The 14,512-nt window shown below is 37.1% G+C and overlaps 2 protein-coding genes across 3 annotated transcripts in view; one reads left to right on the forward strand and one right to left on the reverse strand.

The window, feature by feature from the left end:
• Positions 1 to 8,235, forward strand: part of MTF2 (metal response element binding transcription factor 2) — a 29,243-nt gene extending 21,008 nt beyond the window's left edge. For both annotated transcript variants that reach the window (XM_005482078.4, XM_014276021.3), the window contains exon 15: positions 160 to 8,235. In XM_005482078.4, the coding sequence (XP_005482135.2) occupies positions 160 to 514 (355 nt within the window). In that variant the 3' untranslated portion in view covers positions 515 to 8,235. The remainder of the gene's footprint in view (positions 1 to 159) is intronic.
• On the reverse strand, positions 6,859 to 14,450 carry TMED5 (transmembrane p24 trafficking protein 5). Its single transcript, XM_074546130.1, has 4 exons — positions 14,196 to 14,450; positions 12,502 to 12,599; positions 11,626 to 11,809; positions 6,859 to 9,736 (listed from the first exon to the last, which is right to left on the reverse strand). Exons 1-4 carry the CDS (start codon positions 14,376 to 14,378, stop codon positions 9,518 to 9,520), a joined length of 684 nt encoding a protein of 227 aa, XP_074402231.1. The 5' UTR covers positions 14,379 to 14,450; the 3' UTR covers positions 6,859 to 9,517.
• Positions 14,451 to 14,512: the final 62 nt, after the last annotated feature.

The raw sequence follows: 14,512 nt of genomic DNA on the forward strand, positions 1-14,512 counted from the left end.
CTTTTGTTGTTTTTTCACTCAAAAAATATTACATGAGTGGCATGCTGATGATACAGCATACATGTTGAATTCCCTTGGAGTTAATGCTGTGGGGTTTTATTTTCAATAGTTTGTCTGCATTCCCTTGGAGTTAATGCTGTGGGGTTTTATTTTCAATAGTTTATCTGACTCGAGAAAAAGGACTCGAACAGGAAGAACTTGGCCTGCTGCAATACCACATTTGAGGAGGAGAGGCCGCTTTCCACGAAAAGCACTCCAGACTCAAAATTCAGAAATTGTCAAAGATGATGAGAGCAAGGAAGATTACCAGTATGATGAACTCAATACAGAGATACTTAACAACTTAGCAGACCAGGAGTTACAGCTCAATCATCTGAAGAACTCCATCACTAGTTACTTTGGTGCAGCAGGTAGAATAGCTTGTGGGGAAAAGTACCGTGTGTTGGCTCGTCGGGTGACACTTGATGGAAAGGTGCAGTATCTGGTGGAGTGGGAAGGAGCAACTGCATCCTGACTGTAGGACTGAACATTATGTTCACTGCACTGTCATCTGTAAGTACAGCTCATAATGCAGAGCCACGAGAGAAATGGTCTTTAAATGTGTTTCTAAAAAAAACAAAAAACAAAACAAAACCAGTTTAGCCTTAATGTGTAATTGTTATCATTACAGCTCTTGTGATAAAGACTTATCTTTTTAAAATCTGATCTGAGACTTAAATTTTTTAATCTGAACATTGTTAGATTGTTTTAGGTTGGGATATTTTGGGTTACAATTACTTAAAAATGTGCATGGTGTTTAAAAAAAGATGACATTTTCTAGAGAACATTCCATGGATACAGTTATTGTGATTTAGAGAAAATATTATGTAGATAGCACAAATATTTGAAAAATCTCGGTTTGTTTTCGTACCCAAATGTTTGCAGAAATGTATTTCTATTTCAATACCTTCTAGATTTCATAAGTGCAGTGTATATAATGCCTACTGAAGACTGTAAAATACTGAAGTTTTCTTTCAAAGTGTAAAAAAAAAAAAAAAAAAGAAAAAAATATATTGAGCCTGTAAATTGCTCTGTGACCAGACTTCATTGTCTTCTTAATATATTCAGTGTGTGTGCGTGTGTGTGTGCTATACACCCAGGTGTATGTGCACACACGGCCCTGGCGTGTACATAGATGTGTGATTGTGACCTATGCAATACAAATTATGGGATCGGTCAGCTTCTGAGAATACATCCCATAATTCTTTTTTCAGGAATAGTTGCCAGTATTTACACAGCAGCATTTCTTCTCAGGCTTATTGGGTGCTGTTGCTTTTTACGTAGTAAGGAAAAGTGTCCAACCAGTGCAGCGTGTTCTGGCAGTGGGTGCAGTCAATGATGGTCATGTGCTCTACATTCCATTATTTTCCATTTGAATTAACCAATAAAAAATAATGCAGGATCTGAAGATTTTGAAATTAATTCTACTGGATATAACAATTTGAAAGCTCTTGTGGCACTCTGATTGTAAATTTCATGTCCCAGTTATAAAGTAAGTTGACAGGAGTCGTGCAGGATTTCTACATACATGTAGAACAGTCATATTTTGATAAATGTAGTATGAATTAAGTGTATTATTGCACAGGGTCAACAAATGTTGCCATTTGAAGTAACATTACTGATTTTATTACAACATTACCTCTTTTGTGTTTATAAAATGTACCAAGTTTTAAATTGGTAAGATTATTTTACTTGTTTAAAAAAAAAAGTCAAAAAGTCTCTTGCCAGTATTAGATATTTTTTCTTTGTCTGCTACTTTTTGAGGGGATTTTAGCCAAAGAGTAAACAGAAGAATATTTTTACTTTGGTGGTTATTCACTGTACTGTATAAGGTTAGTTTTCTTACATGCTTACAGTTTGCCACCAAAATAAAATCATGTAACATTAACAAATGACAGAGTGGTTTAAAGTGTACTGCCTGAGTTAGTACTTATTTATTCCATTACTTGGTTATTTGACTTTTTCTGCTCATCTTGAACATCTTGAAAAGGTGACTTTTTTTCCTGAATTTTTTTTTGTTACCTTATAGCCAAAGGAAGCAGAGAAAGCTTTTTATCCTGTGTTTGGCTTATGGCTGGCTGGGTTATATTAGCTTTATAAAAATGCTAATTAAAAACTCCCACTTCTGTTTACCTTCACTAAAATGTGTGGGTTTTTTCTCACACCCTCAGCTATTAATTTAATGTTGCCTTGCCTATAGCTGCAATATTTTGATAACACAGCAACTTCATGTTAATTTTTGAATGTTTATATCTTGAGATAATGCAAAATGTAAAGCCTTTGTAACCTTACTCACACCATCTGTATTTGTCTTTATTGTTTCACTTTATCCAAGTCCTTTAATTCTAACTGAACACCAGCAGTATTTTTCATAAAGATTCATTTAATGATAAATATTGGAATGTACTTGGGGACTTAAGTGGGGGAGATGTGGGGAGAAAATACTTGTCAAACTTCAGCTGTCCATAGACCTAACTATTGTGAATGTTGTTTTCATTTTATCACGGTGGTTGGCTTAACTCTGATGTTCAGTTTGTATTTTTGGAATTGCTTTTCTCTTAGAATTAAAAGACCAACATTAAATGTGTGTATTTTTTGAGAGAGAAGAATGAGTTTTGATTCTGTACTCTTGTGAAGCACATACTTGGTGGCATCCTCCCATCCACCACTTCCCAATCACAAGCTTTCCTGTTCCTGTCCTGGAGACACTTGCCCTGCACATAGACACTAACTGGTGTTCCTGCTATGGTTGAGGGATGCTTTGTTACAAGGTGTCATGTACTGGAAAATGCTGCAATAGTGCTGCTGAAGATAGAGCTAGAGTAGTAATTAAAGCACACCTACAAATGCCTTTCTCATTTTATGTGAATTTCATTGTATGTAGTAGTGGTGTGTCTAAAGGAAAAGACAAATGTTGCTGTATGTAATGATTTCATTCTGGTATAACTCGATCATTGTATGTACGCATGTGTGTAAATATATGTAATTCAACTTTGTTGTGGTCACTGATTTAGAACCATTTCTATGTGTATATTTAATATTTTTCCATTATGTTTTATTTGTATTACAGTAGTATTTAGATAGAAGTCTCTTGTGAAGTTCTAAAAATATAGATATCGCATGAACAAGACAGCAAAGAAGTAATGGCACAATGCTGGTCAGAATTGTAAGATATGCATCATAGCAAACTATTTGTCAAATCATTGTTCTCAACAATACTTCAACAGGAATTTTGAATAAAACTATGGTTTTTCTATGCATAACGCATTTTGAGTGAGATTACAAAGGAATTTTGAAAAATCTCTAAGCATGGTACATGAAATGAAGGTCAATATTTTAATTTAACATGATGAAGACATACATTAAAAAAGGCCTTTAAAGGTGAAGACAAGCACTTTATTTTCTAGGGGGTGGGGAGATAATTTAATAAACAGAAAAATGGTTTGTCTTTGGAACATCCTACTAAAGTGATCTTTAGTGTTATATTTTAAAAGGAAATTGGTGAATGGTGATGGAACATACCAAGGCTGACGATGGAGCTATAGAACAGAGTGATAAGAATAAACTGGACAGAAGCATCAGTTCTGTGCACAGAGGGAAGAGGAGTCTTGCAAATGATATGCTGGTAATATGTTCAGGCACAGTTGGATCACATCTGTCTGAATGAAAAATGAGGGCATGATGGAAGAAAATTACTTTTTGTAGAAATGGAGAAAAAGGTTTAGGAAACATTGAAACATTGTTTGGTCAATGTTGAACTTAAATACCCATATTGAGGTGTCAGATCTATTGATATCCTAGTTTAGTTAGAAAAACATTTTTGCATGAGTTAAACTTTGGGGTTGTCAATGTTTGTAGAAAAGCTTGCTGGTGTTTTGTTTGGTTTTTTTTTTTTCTAAATTGGATCATCTATAGGTGAGATGTGGTGAAATGAAAGACAGGGGAAAAGAGTCTCCTTTGGAGTCCCTGAAGGAATTTGGAGGGGGAAACAACTGTCTTTTAGCAAAGGTAGTACAGGACAATAGAAAGGAGAACAAAAGACCAAGACCATAACAAGCTGTGCACAGTCTGAGAATGAGCTTGAAATTTTATACTTTTGCTGTCTTTCAATTTTGTCATTCAGCAACAATGAAACAAGATTTTTTGTATTGTCTTGGTGTTTTAATGTTCTGCATTTTTGAATCTCTTCATGTTCTCAGCTAGCCCATCTCTATTTTTTAAATCAGGTTTGTACATATTTTAGTATTGAGTTCCATATACCTTAATATCAACAGTTATTCTGGTTTTCATTAGTACCAAAATATTTTGCCAGCAGATTCTAATTTTTCAAATGCAGCTGTAGTTCATACCATTCTTTTCATATAATCTTCTAATCTGTTTACTGATACTATTTCATCAGTGTGTGTTTTTCTTGTTCTAATTTATGTTTCCAACTTCTCAATTTGACAATATTCAGATTACTTCCCATTGTTAGCTACTTAGTGTTTGGCACTGATTGACTTCCATGTGGTTTTGGTTTTCTAGTCTTCTGCTTATTTAATGTTCACCACAGTACCTTCCAAGCCTGACATCTGCAGTTTTACTCTTAACAAGCTTATTTATTTCAAAACCTGTTTTTAAGCAGGAAGCTAATTAATAGTTATATCTTGCTCTAAATAAAGGGTTTTTTTCTGTAGGCACCACTTCCAAGTCCTTCATTTGTGCTTTGCCATTCTCTAATGAATACTCACACTTGGCTGTTGTTGCATTTGCTTGTGTCACGGTCCGGTGGGATAGTCACTGCTTTGCTGTGTACCTGTTCTCCTCATTCATGAGCATTACTGGTTGCCTGCTCTGTGTTATTTGGTTGCTCTAATCTGGTATTCATAACTTCACAAATTGGTTGCATGACAGCAGAAACCAAAAAGTACTAAGGGTAGAATTCTAAAGATCATCAACAATAGTTGGAAATTGTGGGAAAGGGAATTAAGGGACAATTGGAGAGGTTTTAACTCCATTAAATCCTTAAGCATAAAAGAAAAGGACTTTTATTAGATGTTTAATCTCAGGTCTCCTTACATGAGGTTGAAATGTATAGATATATGCTTCTAGAACTTTTCTTTTGGCAAATCTATGCTTTCCTTATGTACCTGTGTTCCACTTTAGCAGGTAGCAGATGGAGAATGAGGATGGATATTGTTTCCAGAAACTTGGTATGCACGAAGGGAAGAAAGGAGTTTGTGAACAGCACGGGTTCCGAGTCTCATTAACTGTTGTCAGCTATAGCACTTGATAGCATGAGAGATGTAATTCAGAGGCTTCTGGTGAAACTTCAGCAGTGTAGGTGGGCTTACTACTACTTCTAAGTTGTTTCTCATTATTTTATTACTATTTTATTATTTTTGTCTGTGACAAAAATCAAGAGTTATGTAAATTGTTGGTTTTGAAAACAGTAAGTTATGTAGCTTTTGATGGCATTTTTAATTTTTGTAGCGATTTGTGTAAATTGTGCTTACTCACCTCTGTACTGTGTTACTCATACAGCATTCCTCCTGTATGAATAGTGAATTTCTGTGAGAGTACTGCTGGAGCCAGGGGGAAAGCATGGAAAAGGAAGGGCTTTACAGAAGCCATTTCTCAGCAGTAACTAAGATGTGTTTCCTGTCTACACCACAAGTTGCTAAGTTCTCAAATGAAAGTCATGAGGAGAATTGTTCTTTATAACACAGGAAAGGAACTGCTAGGTTTTAAAGATATCAGATACAGCTCAGCCTTCTTAGTTTCAGGCTGTCTTAATGAAATTTTTGGGATAATGAGTCTTTAGAAGAGATTGTCATATAAATATTAAAAAAAGTTCCATACAGCTAAAAGAAAAGTAATTGCTGTGACTAATTGAGTAAAATCTTTAAAACTATGGTCTTAACACTGCACCATGTGGTCATTGAGTGAGGCTGGTGCTGCACCCTGCCACACAAGTGGAGTTAAACAAGGCCGTGCTGCGCTGCTGAGCAGTGACACAATGTGTGCTGTGTGCACAGGGGAAGGGAAGGCAGAAGGTGCCATTTCTCATGGTGCATGCTTGGAGAGACCAGGAAAGGGAACTTCGACAGGTATTTCTCATGTCTGTACCCAAAAATACCTCTTCAGAGTTTTTACTGCTCATGTACTTTTTCAAGTCAAATCTCTGTTGCTTCTACTACTAATTGCCCAATCTGCCAACATAAGATTGTGCTTTAGCATTTCATGATCTATGTCATTGATTCAAAACACAGCATAAAGGAAGTTCCTGTTTCAGTGCTTTCACAATGTGGTTTGCAGGCTTCCGGACAGGCCTGGGTGTCTCAGGAGTCTTGTGCAATGGTAAACAAGCTTGGATTTGTCATGTTTTACTCCATTAGCCAAAAAAATGCTCCAATATTTTGAGCTTTATTCTTGGGATCTTGAGTATTATTTTATGAATAATACAAATATATGATATCATATAAATTACTACTAGTTATGAATATGAGATTCTTAATTGTGAGCTTGAGATTGTGATATTATTTCCTGTTGATGTTTGCTGCTGGAATACAGTTAAGTATGTTAAACACTTTCTCTTACAAAGTCCAGAGGTTGGATTTTGATCTGATCTCATATGATGCCTGTGTACATCTCAAATTATTTGCACTGATAAAGTTGATATTTGCAGTGAATAAGAACAGAATTTGAAAACTGCACAAGGAAGAAATTAAAAAGCTGCATTATTAAAACCAAATGTCCTGTTAGCTTAGCATCCTTCATCTTTTGCAGCATTCATAGGTATTCATAGCATTCTTCTTTCATTACAAAACAACACAACCACAGGTTTAAACTTGATTTATTGAAAATCTCAGTTTTGCATAATTATTCAACATCTGCAAGTCTTAAAACATTTAATTTGGAAGAAAAAGTCCATTAAGAAAAAAAAGTAATTTATATTCTCCTTTGTAAATTTTATACAGTCAAAAACAATCTACTCTTCAAAATCCAAGTACAATGTTACTTAACTGCAAGTTAGAATGCCAAATCCTTCACCCATCGTAAACATATTCCATCTGCCAAAGTCAATGAACCTTTCCAGTTATTCCCTCTTTCATTTTCTATAGTGGACCTTGAATGAAGAGCAAATACAGTCAGAGCTCTTGGTTGCAGAACAATAATTTCTTCCAGATGAACTCTGCTACCAATTGTTGCATTTTCCTTCTCCCAGAGCTGGCTGTTTGTAACAGGAGACACTGAGCTGCAGCCAGCAGCAGGTTCAGCTGGGACAGCACACGGCCTTGCCACTGATGTGGAGCTACAGAGGCACAGCAGAGCAGCTGGGGAACCCAATCCCTTCAGGTGCCCTTGGCAAACTTGGCAGAGCTTATCTACTGGAGTTCTGAGCTGAAATCCTGACTCTGGGAGCTTGGAGAGCAGAGGTAGATGTCTTAGTCACAGCTTCCCAGAGCTGCTTCAGCATTTTGCAGATGGTTTGGAGCATCACACATGGTGATGCAAGCACAGATAACAACATGATATAGTGCTGCTGGGAGAGGGACAGGGACGTGGCAGTAAAACATTATTTGCTACTTTAGCTGAAAGAATTATTTTTTCCTAGCTATTGCTCTTATCACAGAAATAAGCTTTCTACTTCTGGGCAGTTTAGAATAGAAAGCATCATATGGAAGATACACAAAACCTTTAAGGGGTACAGTCTTATTTTGGACAGTTTTGCAGAAATATGAAGTAGCTCAACCGCCTTTGGAGCCCTCTATAACAAGTTCTGTAATACTAATAATAATTATTTTGCTTATAAAAACTATTTAGAAATATTATTGCTAGGTCCTCTTCTCTGAAGTTGAAGCTGAAGTGCTGTTTCTATGTTCTGCAGCCCTTGCTAGCATCTGTTGCATTTGAACAACGTATTTCTTCAATGCACCTACTGACCCTGTTTTTATTCATAAAACACTATTTAATCACAGAAAGTCTCAAAGTTGAAACTCTGCCATTCATACAGATGACCCCACAACAGGCACAATACTACTACATATACTGTTTTTAAAACACTTTTTAAAAATGTGTTTTTAATAAAGTTTTTAAAAAACTCTTATGATAAAATGCAGTTAACATATTTATACAAGAAATTCCAATGACTTGGCACATTGTAAAAATTACTAACTTGAAACTACTTAAAAAAAGTGAATTCTCACGCACCAGGGGTTTTGGCAAAAAGTCTATACCCTCACTACACTGTTAAAAGCCACTTACCTAGATAGTATAAATTTCTGATTTGGTATTAGCTTTGTCTTAGTGATAGTGATACTACATATTCAGTTGACCATAAAACTTGTGGCCTGTACTTACTGCTCCTGTGATTTGTGTGTTATTCAGATGAACAGCTAGGTACAGAAACATGGGTTATATGAAGAATGTACTTACACAGATGAAAGACTTGGGAGGGTGAGTAAAAAGGGAAAGTTTAGGTGAACAGCTTTGGTTTTACATGTCTATGTAAGCCACCTGACTAACATTAGTCAGAGTTGTAATAAAGTGGAAAAGAAGAGCGATTTTGAGACTATAATAATCAATGTTTGTTTTGGCATACCATGAACAACCCCTGCCTTTATTAAAAGGAAAAAAACATGAGAAATTAATTTTTAATTACCAATTCCATGAGGTTACAGTAACTAAGAATTTACAAGTCATACTTCAAAGTGTGCCTGTATTTTTTGTATACCATGTAGTCACTTGTCTCGTGTAACAGCCACAAAGGAAAACAGGATTTTGCAACTACAGGACAGAAGGATTTTTGAACAGGAATTGTATCTATTTTCTCCAATTGCTTTTCAAAACTGCCTGAATTTCACATTGATGGTGCTTTTTTTAAAGTGCTGATATTAGTCCTCTGTTATAAAAAGAGATCTCATGTTCTTACATAGTTAGCCCAGTGTTTCTCCATGATGCCAAAGAACAAAAACTAAGCGTTTAAAAAAACATATAACTTTGAAGAAAAATGACAGTAACTACCAATCCTGTAAACTTAGGCACATATAAATTCACTCAGTATTTAACAGCAACTCAACCAATGTCTAAGTTACTACTTAAACTTTTATGTAAAAATGAAGATAATGACAGTTATATTACTTTGCATATACACCAAGTGTGCTATGCATAAAATAAGAATTAACAATCATTAACAAATCCTACAAGTACAAAAAATAATTAGTAGCATTTGGAAAAATGGGAGAGCTTGGGAAGAGGCATGATGTTCATTTTAAAAAAAAACCCAACCAACCACCACAAAAAACAACAGAAAACCCCCAAACACAAACAAGACCAGCACTATCACATCCAAAAAGCCCAATATGAATTAAAAACCTGATTTTTACTCTCTTCAAAGGAATCTGAAAGGTCTTTATAGTCTTTACTCTAGTTTATTGCTCCCTTCTCCCCCAAAGGTGTTATATTGTTATGATCATAATATGAACATTAATGAATATTAAGTTCTACTTTTCCTCTTATCTTCAAAGAGACTTTTCAACATGTAAACCTGAACAGCTGATACCACCACCATTACTCCCAAGTTGACCATGGACCAGAAATTCACTCTGTCAAAGTTGCTTTCTTGTATGTTTCGGTCACGAGCCTCAAATGCTCTGAGCAGGGTCTGAATCTGGACACTTTTGCTTAATCTGGCTTTGACACTGTTGATGGATTCCTGGTAAGTGACAAAAGAGTGTTTTTAGGAAAAGCCCCACCTGAATTAGGTGTAGATCTTTCAGTAAATACAAAATTATTAACATCATGTTATCATCTGTAATTCAATGTCTTGACAAGTGAAGAGTTAATTTCATTTGAAAATATACACATCACCACAGTTTTCATTAATTTGTCTAACCTGTTTATTGTGTATTGGCTAAAAAGAATTACTGTAGCATTAGTGTTCTGTAGTAATTTTCCTTTTCTCTTTTATAGGTAGGGAGGTAAGAGAGAAATCAAACCTATTTGGACTCATAAAAAGTAGTGAATCTGCAGAACTAGTCTCAAAACAAATTGCGTAGTGGCAAGCAAATGCAGAGTTTTTTCTGCTGCATAATAAAATTAAGGAGTTTTTAAATGGAAACTACCATCAGGGCTATATCTGTATTGAAAGAAAACTACAATAATGTTACTTTCCTGTCTGCTTCTGGTGTTTCCACTGTAGTGGCTATAAACTGCTGCTTCAGCCTTGATACAAAAGCAGAATTTTGACAATAAATCTTGAACAGGACAACTGGAGGTCCTAGAAAGGACATAAAGTGTGACTCTGGAACTAGAGGAAGTACATGAACACTCCAGAGATGACAACAGCAGCTCTCAAGATTCACACTTTTTTCTGCACTTAGTAAGTAAACATCTGGTCCTATGATCTGCTGAAGTTTCATCCATCATGTAATAGATACTGACAAAAGCTGATCTCATGCAGTGCTGAGTGATGTTCTTATATAATTATGGATCCTGAAATAACTTTTAGTGAGAAGAGTAACATTTGCAGTAAGAGGAGACTAATCATTTTCAAAAATCCCCAAAACCATAAGGCTAAAGCCAGCAGTAATATTTTCTCTGTTTCATATTTAACAAAAATATTTCAAAATAGCTATTCTGGGGAGCCAAATAATGTTATGATGGTAAAGTTCACTGTTACACAACGAGGAAAATGAACACCACACAAGAGTTTTAAACTTAAAGACGTAATTCCCTATTTTTGCCAGAAAATGCGTTCTCATTAAGGAATTAAACTACTGAGTGCTTATGTTAGTCCTCACAGAGCTTGCAGGGAAAGTAAGACCTTGCTAAGTAAACAATGGGATTAAATACTAATCTTAATTTTACAAAAATTACCTACTTTGTAAGATTTTCAAGGCTCTCAAATATAGGTTCTGCATTTCTTTTTTTTTTTTGGAAGAGATACCATTATGTAAACGAGTATCTATCAAATCCATTCAAGTATTTTCTGTGATTAGTGTGAGTGGGATTTTTTCATAACTTCACACAGAAATTTTCCTCTTTTCTAAGTGTCTTAACTGCTACTACTTTTAAAGATCTGGTCAGATTTTCAGATTCTGTATTTGGTTTTATTATTATTTAAAAGTGCATCATACACCTATAAAATATTTTAAACATTGGTTTGTTATTTAAAAACCTGCATTGTGTTTATGGCAATAAATGCAAAGATGTGATGGAGAGACTAGCACAGTACTTTACCTTTAAACACTGATAAAAATGATGCAGTAATTCCAACTACACCATTGGGACTAAATAATGCTTTAATGCTCCAAGTACTCATTTCATTGCTGCTAGGAAGAAAGGAAGCTGAATTGGAAAGCAAGTGACTGAGAGCTAGGCAGTTTTTTCCTGCTGATGAAGGGCCTATTCTGAAAAAATCTTCAAGTTTTGTGTGTAAACAAGAGATCCATGGTGCTAGACTTCCTATATTAGTAAAAGCAATATATGGGCCTGGAATACATTCCAGGATGACACAACAGACCAAGGCAAAATGGCCACATGACACTGAGGTTTTTTTCCAAATGCTCTTACATTGAATAGAAACAAAGCTCAAATACTAACCAGAATATCTTCCAACTTCATGTCTAGGAGATCTGTGCCTGTAACATACTTCTTCCAATCTTCCTCCTCTTGACCATCTTCTCCCATATTGTCCAGGATCAATTCAAAGAAAATCACCTTTTCAGAAATGGTACTGAATGTGTTGTCAAAGCAGAACATGTAATCCCCATCTTCTGTTTCCACACTGTGTATATAAGCAAAACATGATTAACTACATTTTCTGTGCTGGTTCTCAAAAAGTCAGGTTTTTAAGCATACCCTTCCCTTTAAGACTGACAATTGTGCACTTAGAAATAACCAAATCTTCTTTTTGTATCAAAATTGGAACTCTAAATACACTTTACAGATTACACAGTCACAGCAAAACAATCCTACTGACTCCAAAGGCTTAAAATTATCATGACAGCAACTTGCTTTCATTTATTTTTGAGGATTTTGAGTCTTTGCTAATCGTTACAAAAAATGCACAATAAGTGGAATTCTTATACTGTATAGTAAAATTGCAGCAAATATTACATACTTTGAAAAAAAGAACTGGAAAAATTGGGGACTTTCTAGCTTCTTATTTGTATGACTCACATGATCTTTTGGTATTAGGTATGGAGACCTTTTTCAGCTCCATAATAATGATTTTTATCCACTGAACATGAGCAGCTATCATTAAAACAAAAATACCCTTCACTTCATGGTACAATTCATGTAAACAGCATTCAGTGTTTATAAAAAGAAAATTGATATTCTCAAACTGTCCTATTAGAATGTCTTTTGTAATACCAAGGAATAAAAAGTACTCAACCTTCATTTTAGTTATATTTGCTAAAGAAAGCAGAAAAGTTCTTTATGTAACACTTCTGAGTTTGAAGATTTTAAACTTACGTATGAACTCCATCTGATTTTCTTTCATCAAAAACTAGAGTTTCACCTTTTGGGGAGAGCAGATGAAAATCAACATCTAATCCTGCTCCATCTAGAACCTGTGAAACAAACAAAAATAACCAACCTCCGACCGGTTGAATTCCTGTTTGCATTGCTGACAGCAACGTTTATAGGGAAGGCAAATGTTTTGAGGTAAGGGAACGGACACATAAAATAATCTGAAAGGTTAATCTGTCTGGATGAGCTGACACCAAATTAACTGGAAACAGATGGAAAAATAGCTCAACCTAAAAGCATTTCAGCAATTTCAGAATCTTACACTAAATGTAATCTAAACCTGCCAGGCTGGGTTTATATTGAATCGTTCCCTAATTGCTTTTAAGAATGCATGCAGTTTTATCAACAGGCAGGGTTAGACAACCTGTAAAAATACCAACAAGAGATGGCTAAATCTGGCATTTCTGTGGCTGCTGTCACTGATTGCTTGTATTAGCACAGTGTTTACATTATGTCTTTGGAGAATTACCTGCATCCTGTGTTAAATACTGTTATGCTTTAGCCATGAATTTAATTAAGTACAAAATAAGTCTATTTGCAGTAATATACAGAGCTCCTTTTCTACACATTCAAATAGAAAACCAAATCATTACTGTTAACAGCAGTGCTAAGAAATTTATGCCTGAGTAGAAATAAGGTAAGTATATGTTATACACACTAGTCCTTTCTAAAATAAGGTCTTTAGCTTATGATCAAACTAAAATCCTACTCTGTGCAAAATAAACTTCTGTTTGGCTTAGACAGGACTCTAAACAAAGCTTGAACACCTCTCTTTCATTCTTGTTCAGTTCTGCATGTAACAGTATTAGAAATTAGAAAAACCCACGAATTTCAGCTTTGTCTTTCATTTGGGAAACAGAGGGGAAAAATAGAGGGGGAAAAGAGATCCTAGCCCATTTCTATGCACCATAACAGGGTGGGAGAATATTCAGTGCAGCTTCCCTTCCTGTACCTATTTTACTGGGAAAAAGTCATTGTTGTAAGGGGGGAAAACGTCTGAGATCGAGATCTAGCCTAGACATCTCTGGGAAATTCCATTCAAGAAGGACAGCAAAATCGAAACGACAGGTTGTTAAACTGGGCTGTTTCTGTAAAACGTTCATCGCTGAGATGAAAAGTGTTTCATATCAGCACAAAGATAGCAAGTACGGGCTCTGTGCATCAGCACAAGTTCCTTATACTTTGGGGCTATAACACAAAGTCACAACCCTGAACTTTCTACATTCGGCCCTTTTAAAGGATGGCGCCTTGAGCTCCTCTAAAGTAGAAACAAAAAATTCCCTCCAAACCACCAAAAGAACGTATTAGAACAACTGAAAAGGCAAGTAAGTTAATTTTTAACTCCCTAAGGCTGAACTTCTAACAGTGTACAATTCCAGCGTGGCTTTGCGGGCCGGGCTGCCCGGGGCAGGGCAGGAGAGCCCCGCAGCCGCTGCTCGGGGCAGGCACCGGTCCCTGGGCAGGCACTGCCCCTCAGGGCCGGGGCCGGGGCCGCAGGAGGGCAGGACCGAGCTGCGGGCAGCAGGGCCGCCGCACAGGGGCACGGGCAGAGGCAGCGCCGCCGTCACGGCGGGACGCGGGACCCCGGCTCCCCTCGGGACACGCCGCGGGGAAACGCCCCCTCCCCCCTGCCCGACCTGGTACTCGAGCTCCAGCGAGGCCTCCTTGCGCATGGGCTGGTAGAAGCACTCCTTGCGGCCGGCGGGCAGCGTGAAGGTGAAGTCGCTGTCCAGGGAGGGGCTGAACTCGGCGGCGCTGGGCGGCGGCAGCAGCAGCGCGAGGCACCCGAGCGGCACCAGCAGCAGCGGCCGCGGCCCCATCGCGGCAGCGCCTGCAGCGCGCAGCCCCCGCGCGCACGCACCGAGGGGCGGGGCGGGCCCGCCATGGCCCCGCCCCCTCCCCCCGCCGCACCAATCGCCGCCCCGGCAGCGCCACGCCCCGCCCACCCACAATG

The sequence above is a fragment of the Zonotrichia albicollis genome, chromosome 8, assembly GCF_047830755.1.
Source record: "Zonotrichia albicollis isolate bZonAlb1 chromosome 8, bZonAlb1.hap1, whole genome shotgun sequence".
NCBI lineage: Eukaryota > Metazoa > Chordata > Aves > Passeriformes > Passerellidae > Zonotrichia > Zonotrichia albicollis.

Coding starts and splice junctions, on each gene's coding strand:
- TMED5 (XM_074546130.1), bottom strand. CDS start 14,378: ATGGGGCCGCGGCCGCTGCTGCTGGTGCCGCTCGGGTGCCTCGCGCTG. Junction 12,600..14,195: donor CGCTGGAGCTCGAGTACCAG/GTCGGGCAGGGG, acceptor TTTGTTTCACAG/GTTCTAGATGGAGCAGGATT. Junction 11,810..12,501: donor AAATCAGATGGAGTTCATAC/GTAAGTTTAAAA, acceptor TTATATACACAG/TGTGGAAACAGAAGATGGGG.